Source organism: Octopus sinensis, linkage group LG24 (assembly GCF_006345805.1).
Source record: "Octopus sinensis linkage group LG24, ASM634580v1, whole genome shotgun sequence".
NCBI lineage: Eukaryota > Metazoa > Mollusca > Cephalopoda > Octopoda > Octopodidae > Octopus > Octopus sinensis.
In genome coordinates, this window is record NC_043020.1 from 1,427,659 (window position 1) to 1,447,811 (window position 20,153).

Here is a 20,153-nt window from a genome sequence, read left to right on the forward strand (position 1 = left end):
TACTGCTTTGCCCTACTATTTTTTACTGTTTCTTTGTATTTGAATATTATAATTTAAAATGGGATCTGTTGTGTAATTGATTGCAGAAATAAAGCGGTTTTTTTTTTTTAATTAAAAAAAAATTTATTGAGGTGGTGTTGAATTAAAATCCATCGCTAGCAGCCTTTTAGATGTGTTTGTAGTGTGGTAGTGGTGGAGTCTGTGCTGACTGTAGAAGGGGACTGTCGAATTAAGATGGTTTTAAATAACAGGATGAGATTAGGGGAAAAGTAGAAAAAATAAATTTGAAGAGCCTTTCAATTAATTGTAAGGCTAGGGAGAAAGGGGACGCATATATGTAGGGTTGCCCTAGGGGTTCTGAATACCCTGGCGCCAGCTCTTTTTGTACTTCGTGATATTTGAGCAAAAATGTGCTGAAGTCCAGTCTTTTCATCTTTAAATATACTCCTCTGTTGGTTTACAGGAAACATGCTGACGTTCGTTAGACTGCATTTTAAAAGCGATATCCTGAAACCTGCTGTGGTTTCCTTTTATTACACGCCTTAAAATAAAAAATAACCACATGAAACCTTACACCGAATATTATTTAAACAGTTTAGCCGTCAATCAACCCTTTTATTCATACAATAAGACATTTTTCCCTTTCTTTTTGGTGGTGACATGACTGACCTCTTCCGCATTTTAAGTCCGTTTTATTTTCTTTAGACTTTTTAGACTATGTGCCGGCTTTAATTTGTGCGTGAGAGTTGGGTCAATGAAATTGTTCTAACAGTTGTTTAATAGGCCTATTAACAAAGGTAAACCAGTCGGCCTTCTATCTTTTCGTGATGTGCTTCCTATATATTTTCAATACGGTTAGGCGTGATTTAAACCGTTCGATGCCAAAACGCCTGAGACCACCCCTGGTTGTATAATCAACTTCCAATTTTAAATTGAATTACATTAAAACTTTCCACTAAAATTTCATGTCAGTTAGGTTCCAAACATCTTAAAATCGAATCCTTTTACTGAATTCATTACCTTCAAAACTGATTGGAGCAAAGGCAGTGTACCTTTACATATATAGTAACAAAAGGATCAAAGATTTGGCTGTTGTTTCTAGCAGTTGGAGAGATCAACTAGATTCGCAGGTTCTAACACGATATATTGTGTTGGGCCTTCGTATATTTGTTTTATGAAGACAGAAAAATGAACCTTATATCGCCTTCCTAGGCAACGAAGAAGTGTCTGACGGTCGCTCAGCACGCTAGAGTTAGCAGCCAAATCTCTCCTAAACTACAATCATAAAAAGGGGCATATTGCACAATGCCTACCGTTCCAGATACATGAAGGTTTTTTCTTATAGGACTGAAATAGTAACAGCTGGAATACTTTTAAGCATATATCAGCTCTATCAGAGCTAGTTTTGGCCCAAGTTCGTTTTTTTTTTTTTTTTTTTTTTAAGAATTAGGGTAGCTATTACCGCTCGGCCCCTTATAAAGTTAGGCAAGCTGATACAAGCAATGAGTGCATCTGTGCTTAAAACTGTTACATAAGCCACATACATCTCTCTTTCTCCCCTCCCCCACCACGCACATGTTTGTGTGGATGTGTGTATACATTATTTTCGAAAGAATTTTTTATTTTTAATCTTGTCATTGAAGACTTCTAATTAAAAAAATTAAAACAAAATACCGGTTACTATCTAATTACCGATACATTTAAGCTAAAAGTTCTGGGCCGGATACCTCCTAGCTACGTGTCGGGTACGTTCGGAGTGAGTGGTGTAATGTTCGCCGATGTACACGTGTAGTTAAAGCTGACTGCTTCAATAATTGTATATATGGATGTAGCTGGTCCTACCATTCTTCACGTTTGTTCAAGCGACAGTTTTCAAAGATCGTTGGTTTACTCCGAGTAACTGCGGTTGTTGGATAGTATTAATCGCATAATACCCTCGATGTATTCAATACTTTTTTTTTCTCCCTTTTATTGGGGGGCAGTGTGCTATATATATATATATATAGATAAAAGTTCCGCATTGGATACCTCTGGTTCTGTGTGTCCCCGGTCATAGTGACCAATATTTTCGCATCCATAAATCGCTTGGTCTCTCTTTGCATTTATATTTAACTTGTACATTACTGCTCTTTTTAGGGGTGTGCTTATTTTTCGGATACATGGTCCACTGACTATATATATACACACATAACCACACACATAGTTGTGTGGTAAGATGCTTGCTTCCCAACCACATGGTTCCGGGTTCGTTCCCACTGCGTGGCACCTTGGGCAAGTGTCTTCCATAGCTTTGTGAGTGGATTATGGTTGGCGGATAATGAAAGCCCGTCGTGTGTGTGTATATATATAATACACACGACGGGCTTTTTTCATTTGTGTGTATTATATGTCTGTCCACCACCATCGCTTGATAACCGATGTTGGTGTGTTTACGTCCCCGTAATCTAGCGGTTCGGCAAAAGAGACCAATAGAATAAGTACTAGGCTTACGAAGAATAAGTCCTGGGATCGATTTGTTCCACTAAAGGCGGTGCTCCGGCATTGAAATATGATATGATATGATATATATAATACAAATAAGAAAATGGAGAAGCAAATTTGGTTTGTTCATCAACTTACGGATATTCTGATGCTGGATTATTTATTTTACAAGTGAGAACATCAAAAGCATACAAAAATATTATATAAAACGATCCCATAGTGGGTTTCACCCCATGACCCCTATCTTACTTTGTGTGTGTGTGTGTGTGTGTGTGTGTGTGTGTGTGTATATATATATATATAACATAATTAAATGTGCAGGTGAGACTGTTCTCAGTATCGAATTCCTTTCTGCATTGCTATAAGCCAGGTTCTTTTTTTACATATTCCTTTCAACATGTAAACTGAGTCTGTGGTACTTGTGTGATGTTGATTAAAAACTCTTCTCCCCCCCCCCCCACTTTTCGTCTGTTTCTGTCTTGATTTTTTTTTTCTTTTAACCTTCTCACCTGCCTATTTTCATTGTATGTTTAACCAAATGAATTAATCCTTCCGTTAGCAGTGAGGTCATCAAGACTGCTTGATAGCTCGAAATAGCAGCCTAGTCTTCCTCAACTCCCTTTAGTACGAAGACTAAAACTCCTATGTGATCTTAATACACCGTATCTGGGGGGAAAGAAAAAAAACAAAAAAAAATCTGGATGGTCAGGGTTTAACTACCATCGGAGCTGACCGAGGGCTATTCAACGGAAACCTGTCGGCTGTGACATCTCGTTTGTGCTAGCTTGTGGTGGATGGGAATAGACTTACTCTTACAACAGTTACTCTCTTCTACTTCATCCATCGTATTCCCTCTTGCTTCTCGCTTCCATCGCGCGTGTGTGTGTGTGTGTGTGTACACACACACACACACACACACGCGGGGGGGGGGGAGAAACGTTAGCACGCCGGGTGAAATGCGTAGCCATATTTCGTCTTCCGTTACGTTCCAAGTTCAAATTCTGTCGACTTCGCCTTTCATCCTTTCGGGGTCGATAAATTAAGTACCAGTTACGCACTGGGGTCGGCTTAATCCCTTTGTCTGTCCTTGTTTGTCCCCTCTTTGTTTAGCCCCTTGTGGGTAGTAAAAAAAAAAAAAAAAAAAAAATATATATATATATATATATGAGGCACACACACCTTTATTAAGCTCATCTTCTTACTACTAATCATTGCTTCCAATAACCTTCCGTGAGAAGGGCATTTATAAATATTTCATCTTGCTTTATTCTATTTTTATCTTTCCTCCTCTCAAGATTTTCTTCCACATAGCTGAGCTAATATGAATTCCTGTCTACAGATATCTACACAGGCTTACAGTATATTACCTGAAGTTTTTTGTCTAAGCCAGGTGTGTGTGTATGTGTGTAAACAAACAGTTGTGCAAAGTTGCATTTCTTTTTTATTTCTTCCCAGCTGTTGTCTTTTGGTTTTGATTTTCTCAGTTAAAATCTGTGGACAACTCTTACTATCAAATGGATGGGTGGACCCATGGCCCCTTTTTTTTCCAGAGCCCCGGAAAGAAGTGATCCTCAAACGAGAATCCCAACTCGGAATGCTTTTTACGTCAGTGAACTCTCTTCAATACACTCAAAGACTGGGCAATGGATTAAGTCTACTACTTCACAACCACATGGTTCTGGGTTCAGTCCCACTGTCTGGCACCTTGGACAAGTGTCACCGACCAAGGCATTGTCAATATAGTGGGTAGACGGAAACCGAAAGAAGCCCGTCCCCCACCAACTGGTGTTGGTGTCTTAACATCCTCATAACTTAGCAGTTTGGCAAAAGAGATCAATTGAATAAATACCAGGCTTAGTATTGATCAATTCATTTGACTAAAATTCCTCTAGGTGGTGCCCCAGCATGGCCACAGTCTAATGAGTGACACAAGAGATCAGGTATAATTACTGCAAGGTATCTTGTTTCAAGCTCTACTAATTTTTATTTCTTTATTGCCCACAAGGGGCTACACACAGAGGGGACAAACAAGGACAGACAAACGGATTAAGTCCATTACATTGACCCCAGTGCATAACTGGTACTTAATTTATTGACCTCGAAAGGATGAAAGGCAAAGTCGACCTCGGCGGAATTTGAACTCGGAACATAACGGCAGTCAAAACATTGCTAAGCATTTCGCCCGGCATGCTAACGTTTCTGTCAGCTCGCCAACTTAATTCTGCCAACCTGCTGTTCTTGCTCTGGTACTTTATGTAATGACCTTGAAAGGGTGAATGCTAAGGTTGTCCTGGGGAATTGAGCACAGATCTGTTGAACAAACATCACAATTCTTTTTGTTTTGTGCTTTTATGTTTCCCATTTGACCTGTAAAGGAATATTTCATACACACTGGTATTTATGTGCATGTTTGTGCACTTGCATACGTATTTATATACACACACACGTACATCTACCGTGAGTTGATAAGAACAGATATCAGAAACTAAAGTGGAGGACAGTTATGCAAATGTTTACTTAAAAAAAACAGGTACTCCTGACCACATGGTTCTGGGTTCAGTCCCACCCACTGCATGGCACCTTGGGCAAGTGTCTTTTATAACCTCCGGGCCTTGAATGGAAACTGAAAGAAGCCTGTCATGTGTGTGTGTGTACATGTTATATACGTGGCACTCTGTCGGTTACGACGCCGAGGGTTCCAGTTGATCCGATCAACGGAACAACCTGCTCGTGAAATTAGTGTGCAAGTGGCCGAGTACTCCACACACGCGTACCCTTAACATAGTTCTCAAGGCATTCCATTGGTTATGATGATGAGGGTTCCAGTTGATCCGATCAATGGTACAGCCTGCTCGTGAAATTAGTGTGCAAGTGGCTGAGTACTCCACAGTTACGTGTACCCTTAATGTAGTTCTTGGGGGAGATTCACTGGCTGGCTGGCTGTTTTTTTTGTAATAAGGTCGTCAAGTACTTCTCGAGACGAATTGATTGAGGGAAGTACCTTACACCTGTTGATTAGAGGCAAGAGTATGACAGGTAGGAACAGGTGTTTTGCTGCAGAGGTACCATGTCCTGTCCAGCTGGAAAAGGGGAGAAGATGGTGAAAGCAGTAAATTTTTATTGGTTATTATGATTCAGCTCAAGGGTATAACAACCTGATGGCTTCTGAATGTTTATGTTTGTTTTATATCTATACTAGCAGTATCGCCCGGCGTTGCTCGGGTTTGTAAGGGAAATAACTATATAAGCATTTTTAGAGAGTTATAGCCAAAAAATATGCATTAAAAATGGAAAAAAAACTATGGTAAATTTTTAAAATCGTAGACATTTTTAGAGAGTTACTTCCCTTATATAATAGCGAAAAAAATGCATTAAAAGTGGAAAAAAATGATGGCAGTTTTTTTTTTAAATCGTAGACTCATTGTAGACACGCGCTAATACCCAGAAGGGCTCGATATGAATCACGACTATAAGATACCCGCTTTTGGTTACACTGCACTGCAAAATGTGGGAGTAAGGAATCTAAATCGTAGGAGACACACAACTTCAATTTTATGTATAAAGATTTCTCTGCTAGCAAGAGTGGGTGAGGGCTTGAGGGAAGAATTTACCATTAGATGCACTTTTTGCAGGGCTGGCTGTGTGGTAAGAGGTTGGCTTGCCACCCATATGGGAAAGGGTTCAGTCCCACTGTATGGCATCTTGGGCTAATGTCTTCTATAGCCTCTGGTTGATCAAAGCCTTAGTCGATTTGGTAGATGGAAACTGAAAGAAGCCTGTCTTGTGTATCTGTGTTTATAGCCCTGTAACTTAGCAGTTCAGCAAAAGATACCAACTGAATAAGTACCGGGCATTATTTATTGGTGTTTGTTATATTTATGATATTGATATTCATGTTAATAAAGGCAAGCTGGCAGAATCGTTAGCATGCTGGGCGAAATGCCTAGCAGTATTTTGTCTGCCGTTATGTTCTGAGTTCAAATTCCTCCAAAGTCGACTTTCCCTTTCATCCTTTCGGGGTCGATAAATTAAGTACCAGTTACACACTGGGGTCGATATAATCGACTTAATCTGTTTGTCCTCTTTGTGTGTAGCCCCTTGTGGGTAGTAATGAAATAGGTGTTTCGTCTGTCGCTACGTTCTGAGTTCAAATTACGCCAAGGTCGACTTTGCCTTTCATCCTTTCAGGGTTGATAAATTAAGTACCAGTTACGCACTGGGGTCGATGTAATCGACTTAATCCCTTTGTCCCCTCTGTTTAACCCCTTGTGGGTAATAAAGAAATAGGTATTGGTATTCGTGTTAAAAGATTTTGATCAATGTTTTAATTTAGCTATGAAGAAATATTACAAACTTCACAGTTTCTATGGTGTGTGGGTGTGTGGGGGCTATGGGTGTGTGTAGGGGGTGTTGAAGTAGGGATAAGTAAGTAGACAGACCTATCTAAGCACTGAGAAACTTGCTAGTCACTTCACTGATAAAATTTATCTCTTTAGTATTTGACTTTGCATATTATGAGCCCACTTGAGCTTGTCTTGTGCCTAGTTTAAGTACACGGTGGTGGTGATGATGGGGGTATTTAAGGGTGTGAGATTGAAGGATTTCCTCAGGTTAGTTGACCCTGAAGCGGATATTATTGCAGGAGTGTTAAGCACTACTACTACTACTGTATAGAGAAATGCACTGCTTGAACTTAAGGCACCATGACCCAGGTCAATCTAGAGCTGAAACTTCCATACTCCCACCCCCTTTTTTTTTTCTCTATTTAATCTATTTTCATAAACTGTTTCAATAGATATTTCGGGGAAATACTGTTAGTGTATAATAACTTACTTTTTTACTTGTTTCAGTCATTTGACTGCGGCCATACTGGAGCACCGCTTTTCAGTCGAGCAAATCGACCCCAGGACTTATTTCTTGTTAGCCTAGTACTTACTCTATCGGTCTCTTTTTGCCGAACTGCTAAGTTACGGGGATGTAAACACACCAGTATCGGTTGTCAAGCGATGTTGGGAGGCGGGGGGACAAACACACACACATACATATATAAGATGGGCTTCTTTCAGTTTCTGTCTACCAAATCCACTCACAAGGCTTTGGTCCGCCCAAGGCTACAGTAGAGGACACTTATTGAATTTCTCTTACTTTGTAATATCTAAATAGTCGATATTCGGAAAAATAATTCTTTTGTAGTTTATTGAAGCTAAGAGAATGTCTAAGATTATAAATGTGGGGTGGGGTGGATTTTGTGTGTAGTGGTGTTGTGCATATGGCACCCCTGGTACCTGGGGCAAGTATCTTCTATCATATCAGGTGGGTTTGACCAGTGGAAACTGAAAGAAGCTTGTGTGTGTGTGTATACCATTGTAAAGGCTAAGTGGTTAGTGTCAGGCTTGTAATCAGACAGGGGGTTCAATTCCTGGTTCAGGCTGCGTTGTGTTCTTGGGCAAGGCACTTTATTTCATGTTGCTCCAGTTCATTCATCCGTAGAAATGAGTTGCAATATCTATTTCTTTACACCCCACAAGGGGCTAAACACAGAGGGGACAGACAAACGGATTAAGTGGAATATATCGACCCCAGTGCGTAACTGGTACTTATTTAATCGACCCTGAAAGGATGAAAGGCAAAGTCGACCTCGGCGGAATTTGAACTCAGAACGTAACGGCAGACGAAATACAGCTACGCATTCTGCCCAGTGTGCTAACGTTTCTGCCAGCTCGCCACAGTGGTGCCAAGTTGTATCGGACTTTACCTTTCTCTTAGATAACATCAGTGGCATGGTATGCATGGGCGGCTGCTGGTCTTCCATAAACCACCTTGCCTGGGCTTGTACCTCAGAGGGGAACTTTTTAGGTGCAATCCCATGACAATCTCTGACCAAAGTGGGACTTTACCCCTGTCTAGGCTTCACACGATGGTTGTAAATGGCCATCTGTCATACCAGCAGTCGTTCATGCTCAGTATTGTGTGAAATTATGGGTGGCAACAGGAAGGGCAGTTGACCAGTTAAAATCTGCCTCAGTAAAACTCTATTTACCCCATACAAGCATGTAAAAGTGGATGTTAAAAATAATATATAGGCATGGCTGTGTGGTAAGGAGCTTGCTTCCCAACCACATGGTTCCAGGTTCAGTCCCACTGCATTGCATCTTGGGCAAGTGTCTTCTATAGCCCCGAGCCAACCAAAGCCATGAGTGGATTTGGTAAGCGGAAACTGAAAAGAAGCCCATTGTGTGCATGTTTTTGACTGCCACTATCATCAAGGCTTGACAACTGGTGTCGGTGTGTTCTCATCACTGTGACTTAGCAGTTGGGCAAGAGAGGCTGATAGAATAAGTACTAGGCTTAAGTTCTGGGGTCGATTTTGTTTGACTGAAGTCCTTCGTGTGGTGGTGCTCCAGCATGGCCACAGTCAAAAGAATGTCCTTGGGTGGCTTTTTACAATTCTCTCTCATTCTCTTCTTTTTTTTTTTTTTATATTTTGTTACGCCAGACTTCTCCATGTTTGTCTTTTTTTAATTTTTCTTTGTTTCTTTCGTTTTACTTCAGATGCAAAGAAAAGAATTGAAGTGGCTAACCCCGTGGTGGAGTTGGACGGTGATGAAATGACCAGAATCATTTGGGACAAGATAAAGGAGAGAGTAAGTTGCTCTTTGAGAATGCATCTCACTCAGCTTGTGTTTTTTTACCAAATTAATTGTTTTCATCAGAAATTGTCATCGTCATTGTCGCTTTAACCCTTTGGTTAACCCAAAACTAACCACATCAGGCCCAAATATTCTACCCGTTTTCTGTTCAGACTGGACAGATCAGGTCTCTCGCACCGACCCTACAATGTCAAGCATGGCTGTGTAGTAAGAAGTTTGCTTCCCAACCACATGGTCTCAGGCTCAGTCCCATTGCATGGCACCTTGAGCAAGTGTCATCTATTATAAGCCTAGTGGAGGCACATGGCCTAGTGGTTAGAGCAGCGGACTCGCGGCCAAGGGATCGCTGGTTCGAATCTCAGACCGGGCAATGTGTGTGTGTTTATGAGCAAAGCACCTAAGCTCCACGCGGCTCCAGCAGAAGGTAATGGCGAAACTTCTGCTGACTCTTTCGCCACAACTTTCTCTCATTCTTTCCTCCCGCGTCTTGCAGCTCACCTGCGATGGACCAGCGCCCCGTCCAGGTGGGGAACCTATACGCCAAGGAAACCGGCCCTAATGAGCCAGGCATGGCTCGAGAAGAAACAAACAACAAACTGTAAGCCTCTAGTTGACAAGAAGCCTTGTGAGTGGAAACTGAAAGAAGCCTAATATCTTTGTTGTCTCTGTCTTGACATTGCATGATAGTTGTAAACAAGCATCAATGGTCATACTAGATGTGCACATCGTTTCCAGTCTTTTGTGAAGATATGTCATGCAGTGGTGGGGGGGGGGGTTCGATATTACCATTACTTGGAAATGGGTGAGGGTTGACGCATCTGGAAAGGTATCTAGCCAAGAAAAATGTATCTCAACAAATTCCATCTCTATGACAACAGGCTTCTAACAGTTTCCATCTGCCAAATCTACTAACAGTTTTCGTCATCATGAAGCTACAGCTGAAGGCACTTGCTCGAAATGCCATACAGTGGGATTGAACCTGTGACAACCTGGTTGGGAAATGAACTTCTTAACTACACAGGCATGCCTGCTATGATAATTTCTAGCATAACAGCATGAGGCTAGACATTAGCAGAAGCAGTTATCTTGACCTTGGAAGGGTGAAAGACAAAGTCAACTTCAACAGGTTTTGAACTCGCCAAGGTCAACTTTGCTTTTCATCTTTCTGGGAGTGGAATGGAGGGTGTCAATAAAATATAATACTTGATATTGGGATTAATATATATTTCTTTACTACTCACAAGAGGCTAAACAGAGAGGGGACAAACAAGGAAAGACAAACGGATTAAGTTGATTAAATCAACCCCACTGCGTAACTGGTACTTAATTTATCGACCCCAAAAGGATGAAAGGCAAAGTCGACCTCGGTGGAAATTGAACTCAGAACCTAAAGACAGACGAAATACCTATTTCTTTATTGCCCACAAGGGGCTAAACATAGAGGGGACAAACAAGGAAAGACAAACGGATTAAGTCCATTACATCGACCCCAGTGCGTAACTGGTACTTAATTTATCGACCCCGAAAGGATGAAAGGCAAAGTGAACCTCGGCAGAATTTGAACTCGGAACGTAATGCCAGACGAAATACGGCTACGCATTTCACCCGGTGTGCTAGCGTTTCTGCCAGCTCACCGCCTTGGGATTAATATAATTAATTTTACCCACTCCCCAGTGGAATTGAACCTAGAGCCATCTAGTTGCAAAGCTATATTTTTAGCTACTATCTATGTGGCTATGCTTATACCTATGAACCCATTTAGAATCAGCTGCCACCTGTTCATTGACTTCTCTCTTATTACAATAAAACACCTGGCTGATAATTTCCATTATACCCAGTGAGTGTGTGTGTGTATACACACAGGTATGACTGGTAAGAAGCTCGCTTCCCAACCACATGGTTCTGGGATCAGTCCCAATGCGTGGCACCTTGAGTGGGTGGGTGTTCTCTGCTATAGCCTCAAGCTGGCCAAATCCTTGTGAGTGGATTTGGTAGATGGGAATTAAAAGAAGCCTGTCATGTCTGTGTCTTTGTGTTTGTTCCCTGTCACCGCTTAGCATTTATTTCCCTGTAACTTAGCAGTTCAGCAAAAGAGACCAACAGAACTAGTCTTCAAAAAAAAAAAGTCCTGGGGTTGATACATAGGACTAAAAATTCTTTCAGGAAGTGCTCCAGCATGGCTGTGGTTTAATAGCTGAAACAAGTAAAATATAAAAGCTACATTACACACTCACATTCTCACATGCATTTAATAGAAAAATTACACAAGACAAATCTTGTTTCCTTTGCTTTAGAATTCAGTAAATTCTGATGTGAAGAAAAACAAGACAGGTCTTGTAAGAATCATTGTTTTCATAAATAAATGCGTCCGTTTCATGTAACGGAATACTTTGTGTTAGCTTGTGGTGGCCTTTTTAAAATTTTCTTTTTTCATACACAGGAATATGCAATTATATCATTATGCATACATCTACATTTAGCTACAACCACGTGCGTACACACGCATGCACTTGTACGCACTGACACACACCCACACACATGGTCTCACACATACACACACACACACACACACATTATTGATTGCATTATTCATGAATACTTGGGCTTTCAAAGAATAAAAGAAAGAATCTGTCGACAAAATCAATATTACTCACTACTCCAGTTTCTCCCAAGATGGCTCATTTATTTTAATCATTTTCAGTCAGTAGGCTGTGGCCATACTGGAGTATCACCTTGAATGTATCCAACCTTGGTGCTTTTCTTTCTTTTTTTTTTTTTTTTTTTTTTTAAAGATATAACCTATTTTAACTGGATGTGGTGGGCTATATCAAGGGCTGCAACAAATTCTGTATTGCACTTCAGTGATTCTGACAGCTGGCCAATTTATGTAATACTACTGATAATAATAAATTATAGTTGTAGTAATAATGATATGGCAGTGAGCTGGTAGAATTGTTAGCATGTCAGGCAAAATGCTTAGTGGTCTGTTTCGTCGGTTGCTGCGTTCTGAGTTCAAATTCTATCAAGGTTGACTTTGCCCTTCATCCTTTCAAAGTTTGGTAAAATACCAGTTGAGTATTGGGGTCAATGTAATCGACGACCCTCCTCCACTCAAATTTTCGGGCTTAAAGATTATTACTTCTGCCTTAGTGAAGGTGGCGGTATTGTTTTTAGTAGAGTTTGTTTGCCCATGGACAAGAAATCTCAAGAACCGTTGGATGGATTCAGATGAAACTTTCAGGGATGTTTGGCCTTGTGACTAGCATGAACTGATTAGATTTTGCGATTGATCTGGTACCGGACAAGGATTCTGGATTATTTTTCCTGTTTTTTACTTAATTTTTGAGAGCAGTTGGGTTCATTTCAGATATTGACATTTTAAAAATCCTCTCCAGCTAATTGTTGAGAGGATGTTGGTGTTGCCTTGGCAGAGGTTTGCACTCTCTGAGTGGTCTTATTATTACTGGCAGAATCATTAGCATGTCAGAAAATATTTTGTGTCTTTTTGTCTGTTCTTAGATTCAAAGGTCAACTTGACCTTTCATCCTTTGTGGGGTCAATAAAATAAGTACTAGTTGAGCACTGGCATCAATGTAATTGACTTATCCCCTTCTGAACTTGCTGGCCTTGTTCCAAAATTTGAAACCATTATTATTAAATAGCAAGCGGGTATTCTTCTACTATAGCCTCGGTTCGGCCAAAGTTTTGTGAGTGGACTTGGTAGACGGAAACTGAAAGAAGCCCATGTATGTGTGTGTTTGTCCCTCCAACATCGCTTGACAACCGAAGCTTTGTTTCTCCAGGAAGAAAATGGAATGTTGCATTGCTTCAGATTGTCTTTTAGTTTGTCTTTGAAGTGAAAGAGTAGCCTCCCACCTGACCTTCCTCTTAGGAATTGGCCAATGGGAAGTTACTTTGGAATTCTGATATCAATCTGAGATGGTAGTAGAAGACCTTTGCCAAAGGCAAAACATATGGGACTACACCTGAGGCTGCATGGTTGAGAAGCAAGCTTCTTAACCCTTTCGTTACTATATTTCTGTTGAGATGCTCTGTGTTTCTTTCAATTATTTAAAATGTAACAAAGAATTTAAAGATTCGAGCGAGGTCATTGCCAGTACTGCTTGACTGGTCCCCCGTGCTGGTAGCACGTAAAAAGCACCCACTACACTCATGGAGTGGTTGGCGTTAGGAAGGGCACCCAGCTGTAGAAACTCTGCCAGATCAAGATTGGGGCCTGGTGCAGCCATCTGGTTCGCCAGCCCTCAGTCAAGATCGTCCAACCCACGCTAGCATGGAAAGCAGACGTTAAACGATGATGATGATGAATTTTGTAAAATAACTTAGTTATCATTCAGCTAGTATTAGGAACATAAATTGTGACTAAGGTTTGGTGGAAGATTTTAATCCAAAACTTATGAAAACAAAACATTTGTATTACAGAGCCAGAGCTGGTTTCAGCCGGGTTGGTAATGAAAGGGTTAATAGGACAATCTCACCTGCAGCTACATAAGTGTGTGTGTGTGTGTGTGTGTGTTGAACCTATTAAAACAATTATTCTCTGTAGGAATTTTGTTAAAAGTACATATCAGAAAACCTAAGCCACCCTACTCTGGAATACAAGCGTTTCGGTTGACTGAACAACTGGAATACTTATTGTGTCAAACTTGACCGCAAGTCCTTTTACACGCTTACCTGCAAATTCAATTTGTGACCTTGCAGGGTGAGGCGGCAAAATGAAATTGTGACCTAGTTTTAGATCTAATTCATTGCTCTTATTCTTCACGTGAAGCCTGTTATTAATAAATAATACTCTTCAGTAAAGATGACATCAACCCCCATCTTTTCCTACCTTTCCTGAAATTATAAAACGTTAATGGCTTCGTTATTAAGGCTGTCAATTAACCTCGTCTTGGATACTTCTTTCTCCCGCTTCACTCCCTGCTACACTTATTACCTGTAAAACACTTCAACACTTGGATTACTCTATCAAATATTCTTCTGTTCTTTTACTTGTTTCAGTCATTTGACTGCGGCCATGCTGGAGCAGTACCTTAAAGGGTATTAGATGAGCAAATTAACCCCAGGACTTATTCGTTTGTAAGTCTAGTACTTATTCTATCAGTCTGTTTTGCCGAATCACTAAGTTACCGGGACGTAAACACACCAGCATCGGTTGTCAAGCGATGTTGGGGACACATACATATACATGATGGGCTTCTTTCAGTTTTCGTCTACCAAATCCACTCACAAGGCTTTGGTCAGCCCGAGGCTATAGTAGAAGACACTTGCTCAAGGTGCCACGCAGTGGGACTGAACCTGAAACCATGTGGTTCATAAGCAAGCTACTTACCACACAGCCACTCCTAAGCCTATATGATTTTTTTGTCTTTTTTTTATTGATATTTTTATTAAACACCTTTTTTTTTTTTTTTTCTTTATTATAGCTAATCTTCCCATATGTGAAGGTGGATTGCAAATACTTCGATTTGGGTCTTCCACACCGAGATGCCACCGATGACCAGGTCACTATTGATTCTGCCCATGCCATCTTGAAGTACAATGTCGGGATTAAATGTGCTACTATCACTCCGGACGAGGCTCGAGTGGAAGGTCAGTTTTAATATCATCATCATCATCATCCGCTTTCCATGCTATTTTGGGTTGGACGATTTTGACTGAGGGCTGGCGAACCAGATGGCTGCACCAGGCTCCAATCTTGATCTGGCAGAGTTTCTACAGCTGGATGTCCTTCCTAATGCCAACCACTTCGAGAGTGTAGTGGGTGCTTTTCACGTGCCACCGGCATATATTCTAGCTAAATCTCCTGGCTGCTTAGTGAAGGGATTTGTAGAATTAATGCCAGTCTTGTGTTATGAGTTGATTGAACAGTTTGAAGCGTAAACCAATATGAAATTTTGAAGGAAGATTTAAATTTAGACAACAATTGCAGCGTAGAAGGTGTTTATAGGACATTTAAGAAACACACAAAAACTCAACATTTCAATTCACTTCAACATTTAAATTTAATTTGTCAAAATATTTTCGTTGCTTTAAGACCACAACCTGTTCACTGACAAAATATTTTGGCAAATTAGATTCACTCCAATATTTAAATTTAACGGTTTTTGTGTGTTTCTTAAATGGCTTATAAACAACTGCCACGCTGCAACTGTTTTCGTTCCAGCACACGATCTCAGATCAGGTCACTTGCTATGCAAGTACATCTCCGTAATTTAAATCTAGATTACTTTCAAACAGGAAATTTTGTATCGCAGAGCCAAGAGCAGTCTCAAACCTGTTATCAAAAGGTTTGACCCTTCAGCATTTAGACCTGCCAGGAAAGTTGGTATCGAATGAAGTCAAATTACCGTCTTTAAATTTATAGATTTTACCAGGATTTAATGCAATTTGCATTTAGTCAGACTAATTTTTACCAATTCCAGTTGACGCCACATCCTTGCTGCTCACCTGAGTTACCTGACATTAATCAACCATTCTATTTTCTCTCTTCTCTTACTTAGAATTCAGCCTCAAGAAAATGTGGCTGAGTCCCAATGGTACCATAAGAAATATCTTAGGTGGCACCGTTTTCCGTGAGCCAATTCTTTGCAAGACTATCCCTCGTCTTGTACCTGGATGGACCCAAGCTATTACAATTGGCAGACACGCCCATGGTGATCAGGTAAGAACGTACATTATTGTTGTTCAGCTCCAGGTCAAGTCTTGGTTAGACTTGGCCTTATTTCGGTTAGACTTGGTCTATGTTGTAAAGTATTATTGTTCTGGGTGCAGGCATTGCTATGTTGCTATGTAGCAAGAAGTTTGCTTCCCAACCACATGGTTCTGGGTTCAATACCACTATGTGGCACTTTGGACAAGTCTTCTTTAACACCAGGCCAAGCAAATCTTTGTAAGTGGATTTGGTTGACAGAAAGAGAAAGAAGAAAGGCGGTGAGCTGGCAGAATCGTTAGCACGCCGGGCGAAATGCTTAGCGGTATTTTGTCTGTCGTTACGTTCTGGGTTCAAATTCCACCGAGGTCAACTTTGCCTTTCATCCTTTCTGGATCGATAAATTAAGTACCAGTTACACACTGGGGTCGATGTAATCGACTTAATCTCTTTGTCCTTGTTTGTCCCCTCTATGTTTAGCCCCTTGTGGGCAATAAAGAAATAGGTATTTTGTCTGCCGTTACGTACTGTGTTCAAATTCTACCGAGGTCAACTTTGCCTAACATCCTTTCGGGGTCAACAAATTAAGTACCAGTTACACACTGAGGTGTGTAAAAGAAACGTTAAAAACTATATTCATTCTGCACTGCAGTGAGACAGAATTGGTAAGCAAAATGTTAAGCAACATAGTTTTCATATATCAACACTTTAAAACACCTAAACATCTGATAGTCTTTGACCTTTCTTTATTTCAGTATAAAGCAACCGATTTGGTGGTTCCTGGCCCTGGTAAATTGGAAATGGTTTTCACCCCAGAGAATGGTCAAGAGCAAAGAATGACAATCTTCAACTTCAAAGCTGGTGGAGTTGGTATGGGAATGTACAACACAGATCAGGTGTGTAGTTTTATTGTTTTTCTCCTTCTTTTTCCATTCTGTTTCAGTGACCAGTTTCTCAACTCCGGGTCAAACCCTGGCAATCTTGCTACAATTTAACCTACAAATTTGGATCTGTTGAGTTTTGCTCACAGATTAAAAAAAATTTTTTTTTTCCTAACTAAACAGTTTGAAACTTCGTATGCTGGTGTAATTTCTCATGCTGAACATGGTTGACTTTCAACATTTTTGACAAAATTTCATATTTTAGAAGTTATTTCGTGTTAAAGTTGTCATATTTCGGTAATTTTAACCAATCAACATGTATTCAGTTGAAGAAAGCTATTGCTGTATGCGGTAGTAATCGAAGAGGAACAACTTCTGGGTCTTCTCTACTGAATGTCACCACTCTCTTCTATTCGTATGTCAAGCAAAGGGTGAAGGGAAAGTTTTACTCCCTGGTCATAGCTGACACAAAAGAGCTTTCTTCCTTTCTAGTCAGCACCTTGCATTCCTTACTCTTTCCTTCTCTACTGGTAGATAGTGTCCCAGTGTTCTTGCCAATTTTGGTAACTAGCCTAGAAGTTGTTTTCAGCCCTCAGTCAAATCGTCCAACCCATGCTAACATGGAAAGCGGACGTTAAACGATGATGATGATGATTGACCTGATGTTACAACCCTCATTACCATTCATAGGCAAAAGCCAATCTCCCCTTTCGGAAAACAAGTATTAAGTAATACAATATGACAGACACTTGCTCATAGAATGCCTTACAATTGGACTGAACTTAACTCTTTAGTGTTTAAACCAGCCATACCAGGCCAAATTTTTCTTCCTGTTTTATGCTCAAACCAGCCAGCTCTGACCTCTCACACCTACCCTACAAAGACATTCTAAAAATAAACAGGGACATCATCAAAATCTGAGTTACAAGATGCTGTGCAACTAATTTAAAACAATGTAATTAAACAGGCTTTACATTTGACAGATTAACCCTTTTGATACCAACCTGGCTGAAACCGGCTCTTGCTCTGTAGTACAAATGTCTTGTTTTCATAAGCTTTGAAGTTAAATATTCCACCAAGCCTTAGTCACAATTTACTTTCTTAACACTAGCTGAATGATAACTAAGTTATTTTACTAAATTCTTTTGTTATATTTAAAGTAATTGAAAGAAACACAGAGTATCTCAAAAGAAATATGGTAACGAAAGGGTTAATCTGAATGCTAAAGGGGTAAAGTGTGATTGCAAGGTGGGTTTCTTAACCACACAGCCATACCTGCAAAATATATAAAACCAATACATTGTTGTTCATTTGCCTTTTTTTTTTTTTTTTTTTTTCTGTCTCCTAGTCGATCCGTGACTTTGCCCACGCTTCCTTCCAATATGCCCTGATGAAGAAATGGCCACTTTACATGAGTACCAAAAACACAATCCTCAAGCGCTATGATGGTCGTTTCAAGGATATCTTTGAAGAAATCTACCAAGCGTAAGTTCTTGTTTCTCCTTACATCATCTTCAACTGGGATCAGTCACTGTCTCTTACGTGCAAACACAGCTAAGATCTCGAGCTTCTTAAGAGGCTTGCCTTGCAACCACATGATTTTGAGTTCAATCCTATTGCACAGCACCTTTTTCTTTTTACTTGTTTCAGTCATTTGACTGCAGCCATGCTGGAGCACTGCCTTTAGTCGAGCAAATTGACCCCGGGATTTATTCTTTGTAAGCCCAGTATTTATTCTATCGGTCTCTTTTGCTGAACCGCTAAGTTATGGGGACGTAAACACACAGACACATACACACACACACACACATACATATATATATATATTATATATATATATATATATATACGACAGGCTTCTTTCAGTTTCCATCTACCAAATCCACTCACAAGGCTTTGGTCGGCCCGAGGCTATAGCAGAAGACACTTGCCCAAGGTGCCACGCAGTGGGACTGAACCCGGAACTGTGTGGTTGGTAAGCAAGCTACTTACCACACAGCCACTCCTGCACCTCTTTAAATGTCTTATAATATTTTTTTTTAATAATTAAGGCTATATGATAAATGCTTTACCATTTCAGTGAATATGCCAAGAAATTTGATGACCTTGGAATTTGGTACGAGCACCGTCTCATTGATGACATGGTTGCCCAAGCTCTTAAATCAAGTGGTGGTTTTGTATGGAGTTGCAAGAACTATGATGGAGATGTACAATCTGATATTGTTGCCCAAGGTAGGTCACTCATATTTGAATCTATGTAAATTCTCTCTCTCCTTTCACTAGCATAAACCACCAAACTGTGGCCATGCTGGAGCACCAGCTTCTCACCCCCAGTACTTTGTCTGCTACTTATATCATTGTTCTCAGAATGCAAAACCTGAAGTCAGTGTTGTGAGCCGATGTTGGACACACTGTTATTTGAATGTGCAAGTTTCCTTTTTTTTTTTTTTTTCTCTGGTAATATAAACATGTATATACCCTAGGTTTGGCATTAGGAAGGGCATCCCACCACAGAAACCAGGCCAAATCAAACTGGAACCTGGTGCACCTCTCCAACTTGCTAGCCCTGGTCAAACTGTCCAGCCCATGCCAGCATGGACATTAACCCTTTCATTACCAACCCGGCCGGAACCGGCTCTGGCTCTGTAGTATAAATATCTTGTTTTCATAAGTTTTGAATTAAAATCTTCCACCAAACCTTCGTCGTAATTTCGCTCATTTTCATTTTACTTGTGATGTTGCTCATTCTGTTTGCATTAAATTTTGTTTTTTTACCTGCAGGTTATGGTTCCCTCGGTCTAATGACAAGTGTATTGGTATGCCCTGATGGTAAGACAATTGAGGCAGAGGCTGCCCATGGTACAGTAACCAGGCATTACCGAGAACATCAAAAGGTAAGCTTCATAACTGGATTCTCCAGCATTTTCTGTGTGTGCAAAAAGTGGTGAGCTAGCAGACTTAATACGTCAGAGAAAATGCTTAGCAACATTTCTTACAGTTCTTGACGTTGTCAAATCCTGCGAGGGTCAACTTTGCCATTATACAAAATACCAGTCAAGTATTGGGGGTCAATGTAATTAACTTGCCCTTTCCCTTTAATTGCTACCCTTGGCCCCTGCAATGGCATCTCATGCAAGTAGAATATTGCGATCTGTCACTTTTGTCATGAAAACTGGGTTACTGGACTCGAGTGAGGGTTGAGGGCACCACATAAGACTTGTTATGCACTCAACACTAGCCAATCAGCTTTCATCGTTGGTCTTTACCTGTAGAGAGGTTAACAGCTTTGGTAAATCTAATCTTGCACCTGATTAGCTCTTCGTTAACTTTTGGAATGTGTCTTTAGCAAAGTTCACTCTTCCAACACAGTATGGTTCTATGACTTGATTTTGTAATCCAAAATAGTGTCCATTGATAGAAATCTATTTATTTAGGGTATTCAAATACAAAGAAACGGGGCGGGGGGGG

At 40.4% G+C, this 20,153-nt stretch overlaps 1 protein-coding gene across 1 annotated transcript in view; it reads left to right on the forward strand.

Moving 5' to 3' along the window:
* Positions 1 to 20,153, forward strand: part of LOC115223822 (isocitrate dehydrogenase [NADP], mitochondrial) — a 32,849-nt gene that overhangs the window by 5,522 nt on the left and 7,174 nt on the right. The window contains exons 2-8 of the mRNA XM_029794498.2: positions 9,034 to 9,125; positions 14,579 to 14,744; positions 15,656 to 15,816; positions 16,560 to 16,700; positions 18,034 to 18,170; positions 18,766 to 18,917; positions 19,467 to 19,579. Of these exons, the coding sequence (XP_029650358.1) occupies positions 9,034 to 9,125; positions 14,579 to 14,744; positions 15,656 to 15,816; positions 16,560 to 16,700; positions 18,034 to 18,170; positions 18,766 to 18,917; positions 19,467 to 19,579 (962 nt within the window). The remainder of the gene's footprint in view (positions 1 to 9,033; positions 9,126 to 14,578; positions 14,745 to 15,655; positions 15,817 to 16,559; positions 16,701 to 18,033; positions 18,171 to 18,765; positions 18,918 to 19,466; positions 19,580 to 20,153) is intronic.